This window comes from Clinocottus analis, unplaced genomic scaffold (genome assembly GCF_023055335.1).
Source record: "Clinocottus analis isolate CAN_PGR_092001 unplaced genomic scaffold, fCliAna1.0.p SCAF_14, whole genome shotgun sequence".
In the NCBI taxonomy this organism is placed as follows: Eukaryota; Metazoa; Chordata; class Actinopteri; order Perciformes; family Cottidae; genus Clinocottus; species Clinocottus analis.
This window is the reverse complement of record NW_027175865.1, coordinates 13,296,750-13,307,981: the sequence shown is the minus strand read 5'-3', so window position 1 is coordinate 13,307,981 and position 11,232 is coordinate 13,296,750. Positions and strand designations below refer to the sequence as shown.

At 41.0% G+C, this 11,232-nt stretch overlaps 1 protein-coding gene across 1 annotated transcript; it reads right to left on the bottom strand.

The window, feature by feature from the left end:
* Positions 1-563: 563 nt before the first annotated feature.
* Positions 564-10,160, bottom strand: LOC137784494 (sodium-dependent neutral amino acid transporter B(0)AT1-like). The gene is made up of 11 exons (XM_068575214.1): positions 10,100-10,160; positions 6,678-6,881; positions 4,435-4,575; positions 4,104-4,247; positions 3,823-4,004; positions 2,315-2,425; positions 2,117-2,229; positions 1,871-1,999; positions 1,632-1,794; positions 1,343-1,544; positions 564-727 (listed from the first exon to the last, which is right to left on the bottom strand). The coding sequence occupies exons 2-11, from the start codon at positions 6,874-6,876 to the stop codon at positions 564-566; spliced, it is 1,548 nt and encodes a 515-aa protein (XP_068431315.1). The 5' UTR covers positions 6,877-6,881; positions 10,100-10,160.
* Positions 10,161-11,232: the final 1,072 nt, after the last annotated feature.

Sequence of the window (11,232 nt, the reverse complement as noted above, 5' to 3'; positions counted from 1 at the left end):
AATTTCACATCTGTCAAGCTACTGTTTCATGGCCTGGTCAGTCTCATACATGTTGACGTTGGCACATACAGTGTTGAGTTGAAGTTTATTGATAGTTTTCTTGCAGCAGCATCTCTGGAATAATTTGTACAAAGCAAATCCAGGGATCACAAGACTAGGAAGTCCCGCCAAAGTGAAGATGATAACGTAGATCCAGCTGGGATAGGCTATTGTTTCCAAAACCGGGAAGATTTCCTGTTACACAACAAAGATTTCAAAATAATGATGTTTGTTTTCCTAATAAACTGAGGAATGTTGCTAACAACAGTTGTAAAACATACCGAGCTTGGATTCCAGGAGATGTACGTCAGTGTGGCGTTGACTTTGGTCACAAAGTAAAACACAAAGATGACCAATACAATCAAAGGGCTGACCACTCTCCACATGACCTGCCAGAAGATGTTGGGTTTGTGTCCTATCATGAACTCAATATCTTTGTTAAACCTGTCAAAGGAAGCAGATCTGAATTAAGACCAACATGGCAAATACATAAACACTATGACTACAATCCAGGGATTAAAAACTCACCTATCTATTCCATACAGGTAGACTATAGCAACCATTTCGCAGAAGGCGATAATGAGCAGAGGGATGGAGCCTGCATAGCTGTCAAACAGAGCTAACCAGTAATTACCAGACTGCAGAGTGAAGATGAGCGCGATCAAGAAGCACAAGAGGCACAGCATTCCTGCAATCCCAAACAAAATCACGTGTCATTGACAATGTTCTGGACTATTATTCTGCCGTAAAGATGTATGCAGTGTCAGCACACATGGTTAACCTGACATGCCCGATGGGTCGTTACACAGAACCATCGGAGAAAGGTCATTGGAAACTGTATCTGACAATCACACGCTCCAGTTATAATTGATGCTGTTGCAGTGTCTACGATAACCTTATCGGTGTTTTTGACCAAACAGTGGCCTCTTGGTGCTGTCTCACACACACACACACACCTGTGTAGCCGCCAATAGCTCCACACACAATGTTTATTTGTCCGGTCACAGTCTTGCCAGACGCAGACGCATTGAGGCAAATAGTTCAGAACTGAGACTCCACTGAGAGTCAGTTTCCTGTATCGGTGTCACATGGATTCACTACCCCCAACCCTTCAGGAGAGAAGCACCAGGTTCTGAGTTTATTAACTCCAGCTGACGTGAACACAGATTCTGATCACTTCTTTTGCTCCAAAGTCACCATGGTAAATATTTGACCAATTATTTTATCAAGCCACATATGCTCTAAAGAGTCTTGCGATTGGTAACATACAAGCTAACACACATGGGCCTGTAAGTAAGTGTACCTGTGAGCACCTCTTTAGAACAGTTAGGAAAGATCTTAAGGTCCTGCAGGGGAACCACAACTCCCTCTATGCTTCCAAACATGGTGGAAAGCCCGAGACAGAAGAGCATAATGAAAAAGAGGACGGACCAGAGAGGAGAAACAGGCATCTTTGTGATGGCCTCCGTGAACACAATAAAGGCCAGACCCGTTCCTTCCACTCCCTGGAAAACAAAAGCACAATCAGTCGGAAAACTTAATGGATTTCCTTACTGAAAATGAAACATGAGGACTCCAAAAATACATCATACATCACTGAGAAAAGTCCTGAGGTTGCAGGTGCTAAGATCCAGCCCTTGAATGACCTCTGACCCTGAGATTGTGCCGTTGAACTTTTGCAGAATTTCATCGTAGTTGCTCTCTGTGATAGCGCCTTCAGCCAGATCAAAGGCATTCAGCAGCGTCAAGATGTTTCTGAAAGTGGAAACTTAGGAACGTCAGCGTGCCCTGATGAACTCAAATACATTGACGTAATGTTCCACGCACATACCCATTGAGGCAGGCATCAAACTGCTCTGTTGCCCGGAAGCCAATGATCGTGTAGATGACAGTGGCAGCATAGATAGAAGTACAGCCATTAATAATTGAGATGATAATAGCATCTTGCTCACAATTGTTGCTGGAAAAAAGGGAAAATTCATAGTTTTATTTAACATTTTTGCTATTTTTACATTATAATTTTGATAAAAGGCCTTACATTAGAGTTACATGCCATTTAGAGTTAAGATGTACTTACTGGATAGGGTTGTAGCTGGAGAATGAGATGAGACTACCGAAGGCCAAAGAGAAGGAGTAGAACACTTGAGCTCCTGCATCCAACCACGTCGATGGGTTCATCAACTCATCGAGCTAGAAATCAATCATATCATCAGCAGAGCGAAGAGTGAAATATCTTCCATGCCAATACGATGGAAAATGTAATTAAATGACTAACATCTGGTGTGAAGAGGAACTTGATTCCATCTACAGATCCTTTCAGAGTCAGTCCTCTGATGAGGAAGATGGTGAGGACCACGTATGGCAATGTGGAGGTGATGTACACAGCCTAGGAGAAAGGAAAGAGCTATATTAAAAGGTGCAAATCGTACCTTTAAAAAACAAAATTATATCATCTTGGAATGAATTCCATAATAAATAAATGATATTACCCAAATTGGGCACTTTATTCTTTCACCTGTGGTTTTGTTCACCAAATCAAGGCCTCATTTTTGGAAACGGCTAGTCTGGCTCTTTCCAAAGTTCCTTATTTTATTCAACCATTATTTTTTATTCAGAAATACATTAAGGTAGATATACCTAATTTACAATATAGCCAACACAAACAAGCAATCACAGGCACCAAGAAACACAACAAAGAAACTCAATTAAATAATCATTTTAGTCTAAATGAAATGACAAATTGCCCTAAGGATGAAAGTGAGGTAGATTGTTCTTATTCCATGTTGCAGGTGCCCCAATATGATTTCCCAAGCTCAATAAAAACAGCTGGCACCTGCAACATAGTCCATTGTTGTCATTTAGTGTGAGCACTTATCGAACAAGATCCTATGACTGAAGCAAATTAAAGAGGTAAAAAAACTTATTCACAGATAGTGTCTATCCCGCCTTTCAGAGAGGCAGGGACATCCAACTTCAGCTTCCAGCTCACAATGATGAGTATAATTATCTCCAAGAATAAATCCTAAAGCAGTGTGATAAATAGCATCCAAGGTCTTCAGAGTTGCAGCTGAAGCATTCATGTATAAAGAGCACCATAATCAAAGACTGATAAGAAAAGAGGACATGACAGGGACGTGTTATGGTGAAGAGTATTCCCTTCCTTACAGAATTTGGCTGGATTTCAATATATATTGGGAATTCAAAAAAAATCTAGCTTATTGCAGATGTGGATTTGTTTCTAAACTGCCTAAAAGCAAGCCACTGACTGGGGTCCCCAGTGTGTCTGGCAAGAGCCCAGGCTTTTCTATCCTCAAGCAAAGAAGACATTTCTGCTGAAAACCAGGGACTTGACCTACTGACTTGACCCAAATGAACATTCAAACGTGGTGTGGAGTGTGACAGGATGTCAAGGTGGTTATCTCAACTGCTGACACTGGCATTTCCATCGAACCATCCTAAATTAGCCACTTTTGCTTTGTCGCCTATTTAGAGTGGGTTGTTAACAAGAGAAAACAAAACATAACTTTTAAACTAGCTGCATTGACTGTTGGGGTTATTGGACCAAGCCATCATTTCCAATGTTCCTGCCATGTCAATACAAACGATCACCTGCGAAAAAGATTTATTACAAAGCAAAATTGGTGCAACGAAACCAAAGGAGATCCAAAATAAAAACCATGGATGTGCACGGCCTATAAAATGATGTTTTGTAAGATGGCTGATACATGGAATGACAAATCTACGCTGCCACATTATGCAACATTAATGCAACAGATGCTCTACCTTGCCTGAGGTCTCAATCCCTCTAATGCAGCAGAAATAGAGCACACTCCAGGCAGCAGCCAAACACAGCACCATCCACCACTGCAGACCTCCAGACTCCTCTATAGTCTCTGAGGTGTTTAATGTCTCTCTGTACCAGAAGTAGTCCACAGGAGAGCTGCGTTTGCATTCTGACACCACATCTACGGGAAGGAGGGGCGGAAATCAAATAGTTTTATTAATGGCTCGTGAAAGATATTCAGGCTGAAATGTTTTTTTTTTACGTTTTTTTGTTAATGGTGACATGCCTGTGAGATTATCATTGAGAGGACACCGGCTCCACGGCAGTGGGCTCCGGAAAGAGTTGAAGAAGTACCACATCACCCAGGCGATGATGGTGTTGTAATACAAGCCCACTAAGAACGAGACCGCCATCGACGCAACACCTGTAATAGAAGGAGAAAATAGAAGAGTGTTCTCGTTCGCACCACAGAAACGTCTCATGATTCTCGCATGCTTTGTAGTGTTGGCGGTATTAATGGACTTCCATAGTAGGATGAGGATTTGACAAGTGACAAAAAAAGATTTAAAGCAAGACTTATTGGACTAAAACTCCCTTGTGCATGCACTCACCAACTCCAGTCAAGTAGGGGTGAATTGAAGCCCAGGCGGCCACGCTGCCCTTTCTGAGGCGCTGGCCGATGGCGAACTCCATGTACAGCAGTGGGATCCCCTCGAAGACAAGCAGGATAATAAAAGGAATTATAAAAGCACCTGGGGACACACCAATATCAGCTTAGATAACTGGAGACATAGAAGAAATGTGTGCGATAACATAATCTTGTATCCTTTTTAATTGTCTTTATTATCATGCGTGAGCGATGCATGTGGTTCCTGCTTGAGGCTGAAAGTTCAATCTGCTATCAGGGTTTAGATAGAAGACATTTAAAAAAAAGCTGATATGAAAAAAGCTGAATCACACCGCAAGTTACGATCTTTGCAAAACAATCATTTTGAATTCTTGTGGAAGAGTTTTACCATTTTGACATATTGGGGGGTATTACATTCAACTACATATTGTTAACCTATATATGTGTCACTGAAGCTCTCGGTATGTAAACTAAAGGTGAACCGCTTGAGATTATGGAGTCGCCTGAACGGCGGCTCGTGCTTGACCTTGACATCAGTGGCACAGAGACTGTTGGGAAATCGGATTTCCACCCGTGAAGGGTTTTCCATTTATCTCAGCATTTCCTTCAGGATTCAGAGCGATTGCGAGATAAAAGAGGTAGTTTTCTTCTGGTGGGTCAATGTAGGCTACACTAACTTATGTAAAATGTTGTCAACTTTAGCCTATTCTGTCTTAATTACTGTTCTGCTTGCATGCTAAAAATGATGGCCAGAAAAGAGGTTTGTAAGTAGCTTAACTAAACAAAACAAAAAGAACGCTTGCCTGATATCATTTTCTTATTTTTCTGAACCATAAGGTGAGCTTTGGTGTCCTGGGGGTGGTGCTCTTTCCCTGCTTGGGAGTGGTTGGTTATACTCACTCTAACAACCCGGGTCTTTATTCCAACTACACAAGAGTGAGACATGGATTATGGAGAACAGTTTTCTGTTTATCCACCACTTTGCTCTAACAGCTGTATTGGTTGTCATTCAACCGGAGACATCCGTGTGTTCATTAGAGTATGAAGCTTACTGGTTTGATAATCCCCTGATTTCCTGGTGTCTCCACTTTCGTCATTGCATTTTTTTTTTTTTTTGCACAGACATTCAAGTTCTTCGCAGGATGAATTGTAATCACTTTGCTAATCACATAATTTGTTTATGAAGCGCCATCACTAGTTCAAAATGGTAATATTTTATGAGTATTTTAAGTCATGCACGCATACTAAGCTGTAAACATGGTAAACATTACACCTGTTAAACATCAGTATGTTAGCATTGCCATTGTGAGTGTGCCAGTTGGTGACGTTAAGATAGTTAAAGCAGCCTCACAGAGCTGATAACATCTTTGTCGACTCATCCAGTTTCAATCAGTTGACATAAGATTTAGTTTCATGAACATGTATTTGTCCTCATAGAACATGTGTATCTCATGTGTATCTCTGTGCTGCTTTAGCTGAGGGATATGCTGGTTGGTCTGATTGGTTTCTCAGGAAACTCCTCAGCACAAGACCTGGTTTATGTTTACATGCAGTCACGCCCTTCACAACACAGCGGTACAGTTTAGTAATCGACCCAAACACTTCTTTAATTCATTCACACAGCCAGATAAACAGGAGTCAGTGTTTCTTCCATTCAGTCACTTTGTTGTTTTAAAACATTCACCATGTACCGTTCTCTCTAACGCATCAGTGCTTCTTTGCCGTAAAATGGACGTAACAGCTTTTTATAGCATTTATTCGCCTTTGTTAGTTAATATTTAACCTAAATCACTTTGAGTGCAGATATTAAAAACCTTAATGATGCACCATCGTTTTATAGTGGCACTTTGACTAATGGAGTGTTTGCTTATGCTTTAATACTTTCAACTCACACCAGAGTCATTTGTCTGTAACAAAAATCATAACTGCGTGTGAACACAGAGGTTTCCATTAATTATTAACACGGATGGCGTCATGACAACAAACGTGTTGCAAACACCACTTCTTGCATTCTTTGACGTTTTAGGTCCAATTCCACATGATGAAGTCGGCTATAAGAATCGTCACATTTCATTTAATTCTTCTTTTTTACAACTAGTAATTACAATTTGATGTGGACATTTTGTTTAAAAGGCAAGCATGATCTGAACTCATGTATTAAACACTTTTTACTTTCCACTGTGGGAATGTTTTTTTTTCACATTTTAGCGACAGATAAGACTCTACCTCCTCCATGGCTTTGACACAGGTAAGGGAACCTCCAGACGTTGCCAAGTCCCACACAGAAGCCCACGCAGGTGAGCAGATACTGAGCTTTGTTGTCCCATTTGGGCCTGTCCTCTGCCTCCTCCTTCTCCATCCTCGCCAGGTTCTCGTGGGAGGGGATCCGGTCATCCAGTCCTGGGTTTGGTAGAATAAGCCTCATGGTGTCTGTGGAGATAATCCAGTCCACAGATCAAAACAGGCGAAGCTGGAAGATTCCCTGTGCTGCTTGCTATGTGAGATTTCAATTTCTGACTGTGTGTGTGTGTGTCTTCCACGTTCTACTTATCTGTCCATCTCAGCCACCATTTTGAAGACACATGGGTGTCAACACCATAAAATACTCCTGCCAATCAGGATAGGATGTGTCTGGATTTGTGCATGGTGGAACATTTGACAGACACATGCATGTCGGAGCAATGTGCACCATTTAAAGCAAAGGAGCCTGAGGCCACGAAGCCAAAAACCTCACACTACAAAAACAGTTTCTTCCCTTTAAAAAGGACTCCACTGATGCGGACTCTGATCCCTCCGACGGGTTCATTTTGTATAATTTATTAACTATGTACCAATTGATTTTCATATGGCCGCAAAATTAGAACTCATAACGTAAGTCTACTAATGTTCAATACTACAATATGCATGTACATTATTATTCAGTTTAACTACTATTTCATTCGTTTATAGGTGACATTTCATAGATTTCCACCCAACCTGAGGGTAAATGTGCGTGAGGAGCTGTTAATAAGCAACCCCTTTAGAAGTGTTACGAACCGACCTTGTAAATGTGTGATCACAGACAGGCCAACGGAAGAAGAGAAGAAGTCGCTTTAAATTTCTGAGATCTTGTGATCTTATAACACGATATTGATCTTGTGCTTGTGTCATTCAAAAGGTGAGAGGATACACAGAGTGAAAGTGTTCATCAGAAGCAGAAACCGTTAATCGCCAGGAATGTTTACACTAACGAGGAATTTACCTTGGAAGGTGCAACATGAGACATGAGCCGTTAGACGGGACCAACAACAATCCAGTCAACGACAACACAGCGCAATGTGTATGACACAAAGTATGAAACATTATACAAAATATATATAAAGAAATACTGCTATTGTTGATTCTTTACTGTTGTATTACTGTTTTATTGCTCATTTATATTTATATTACTTGTTTTTATTTTATTTTACTATGTCTCTCTTGTGTGCACTTGTCTCTGCTGCTGTAATCTTGCAATTTCCCATTTGCAGGACTAATGAAGGATTATCTTAATTGATCCTATCTTGAAAACATGACCAACAGTCAAAACACAATATCTCAGAAAACTTCTCGCCTGACTGAGCAGAAAAGATTTGATACATAGTCGCTCTGATAAGGGAGAGGTGCTTACACTCCATTGCATTCTGTGTGAAGATGTGTCTGCTTTTATTATAACTCAACTGATATAATAAGACTTCATTTACTGCTTTGGCACAGCTGATCATCAAGACATATTCGGGTTGCTGTTAATGAAAGTGTCAAAGAAATATTGATGACAGCTGTAACTTCAACAATGAGCTTAATATCTTGAGTTTTCTGTTGCTCAAATTTTCCTGTGAAGTATTACAAAGGTTTGTAAGTACTAAATACCACATCTTAGATATTACTCATTTCGTGGTCAATTAAAAGGCCATCAACTCATTCCAGGTGCTTATTTATGGTTAGAGATTACCTTGAAGTTAAGATATCAAAAGCTGCTCATTCTTGCTCACCACTGCATGCTCACCATGCAGGAGACTGTGGCAGAGCTACATAGCGTAGCATACAGTGAGTGATTATCAGGGTGTGTGAAGGAACCTTTGCACTTTGTTCGTCACGTTCCAACCAAACAAATGCACACTTTTTTTTTAACATGAAGCTGATGATGTGTTTTCCTTGATGTTTATCAGCGGAGTACGTCATAAAATAAGTGTCTTTCTGCCCTCCAGTGGTAACTGAAAGATCTCCACTGATTTTCCCTCAAGGGATTTATGACGTTATGTGATAGCAGATACACAGGTGATGTTTGCAGGTGTACAGAAAAAGGGTCTAGTCATGAAGTAAAGGTTAGCTGTCTGCCTTTATAAAGCACTTTCCTCACGCAGATGGCGGGAAACTACTTCCATGCAAGGCACTGACTGCCCTTACCATCTTGAACATATTTTAATATTTTCCTTTGACTGTTAAATGGCATATTGTATAGAAATCCTCCAGTGTTAACCCAAATATAATAATGGAGGAATAAGACAACGTGGGGCATCGCTTCAGTGGAAGTCTCTTATCCAAAAGTAAAACTTTGTCACATGTCAGCTTCAGCACCTCTAGTTGGCTGTTCTATTATAAGGTTTTGTCCCTTTCCATCATGTACATTTTCATACACATGGTTAATCCTCAAACACAAACTTTGCAAACGTATTCAACTTAAACTTTGTTGTAGGTTTTGTCGTCACGTCTGCAACCGTCTGATCTGTTGGACTATAGTTCAAACTTATTCTCCCGTCATTCACAGTTGATTCACTTGATGTCCACATGTTTACAACTCTGTCTCCTTAAGGGGGTTCTTTGGCTATTGCATTGATTTTTCTCATAAAGCTGAGGTGGTGCGTATTGACATTGGTCAATGCCCTTTAGTAGTTGAACTAGGTACATGCACTGTTGTGTGGTTATGGCTAATGCCATATACTGTGCCTCACAAGGTGATAGTGCAACAGTGTGCTGCATCTTGGACTTCCATGAAATCAAAGGACCATTTTCATTCAGACTTAAACAGTAACCTGTTGTAGTACTACGCCTGTCAGCTACATCAGCTGCCCAATCTGCATCACTGTATGCCCGTAGCCACAGTTTCTCACTGGCACATTTTCTGTAACACAACTCTTTGTCAAGTGTGCCTTTCAGATGTCTCAGTACATGTTTTACAGGGGTCCACTGCTTTTCTGCTGGCTCAGCAAAGTACTGCGACAGTTTACCAATCTCAGATCAGGTCTTGTGCATGCAGTCAAATAGATTAGGCTGCCCACTGCCTCTCTATATTTTCTGACATCACACATTATTTCCGAATCATCAGTGTAGTTACGTTTTAGTTCACACGGTTGTTGTTCTTACAATCATGCATCTCTTCTGTGACATGTTTACACATATATCACTCTGGTCAGAATACCAAGAAAATGTTTCAGTTCACCCAAATCTTTCATCTTAAATTTTGCTGTTAGCATCCCCTTCACAACCTTCAGTGCATTTTCATCACTGGCAGCGACGATCGAGTCATCAACCCATATTTATCAAGATCACTTTTTCATTTTGTTTTTTCTGGTGTAAACACAATGATCAGCAGGCTTTTTGCACAAAGTCGTTTTCAATTAAATACTCACGCAGTTTCTGCTCCAATCTCTTGTTTTGTTGTTTGTTTTAGTCCTTTTGTGACGTTTCTACCTGACACACCAACTGTTCATCTGTGCTAGAATTCACTTCATAACCTTCAGGTTGTGTCATGTAAATGTTGCAATCTATTGGTGCATGTAGCTGGCAGTTTTGAGATCCAAAATGTCATCTCGTGGTCTACGCCCATCTTTTGACTGTATCCTTTGGCTACATATCGTGCCTTTTATTTTTCAGATCCGTCAACATTGTTCTTAAATGTATACCAATCTTCCACCCCGCTGCTTTCTTACCCTCAGGTAAGTTGGTTAGAGCAAATGTCTTATTTCCTCTCAGAGATAGCATTTCGTTGTCTATCGCATTAATCCAATCATTGAGGTAGATGAGGTTACAGCTTCCCTGAATGTTAGGGGTGCATTAACATTGCACATTAACAATCTATGTTACTCAGTACGTGATCGTCATTCTCCCCATCAGATACATGCTCCCTTAAATACCCTGGTTTCTTCCTGGTCGATGAGAAAATAAGCTAATAGGGGGGAAAAAAATATAATACATGTAGTATATTTGTGAAAAACATTTACATTCTAAAATAGATATGACTTTTAATTCTAAAAAGAAAATTGGGTAAAACTTTGTGATTCTGTTGAGGCCGGCAGAGAAGGCTTAGCGAGCCCCAATGGCCCGCCACTGCGCTTTTACATTGGCTACACCGCTGCTTGCGTTGACACACTGAGGCTTTGTGTCCTCTGTTGCCACATCTGAAGCACACCATGTCCGCACTATCGGCTCCGAGGTCACTCGCGCTTGCTACAGTGGGTCTGACACTTTGTTGCGTTCGCACCAGCACGATGTTGTCGTTGGACGGCGTTCCAGGCAATCCCCTCGGTGTCCTCGTGGCTTTAGTTGTAAATTTGGCAAAAGGCATCGCCACCTCACTTTGCGTGACACGAATTGCAAATGGCTTAAATGATTGTGGCTGCCCCTTCACAATCATTGCCACTAACAGCCTGTCCTTCGATGTCTCACGTGCATTTCTCAGCGCTGTGATGGCGGTCTCTGTCGCGTATAACGAGCTCGGTCACACTCTGGACTTTTGAAGTAAAGTCAGTTCTGTATAAAAACT

Coding starts and splice junctions, on each gene's coding strand:
- LOC137784494 (XM_068575214.1), bottom strand. CDS start 6,876: ATGAGGCTTATTCTACCAAACCCAGGACTGGATGACCGGATCCCCTCC. Junction 1,545..1,631: donor TCAGGACTTTTCTCAGTGAT/GTATGATGTATT, acceptor TTTGTTTTCCAG/GGAGTGGAAGGAACGGGTCT. Junction 728..1,342: donor TTCTAAAGAGGTGCTCACAG/GTACACTTACTT, acceptor TTGGGATTGCAG/GAATGCTGTGCCTCTTGTGC.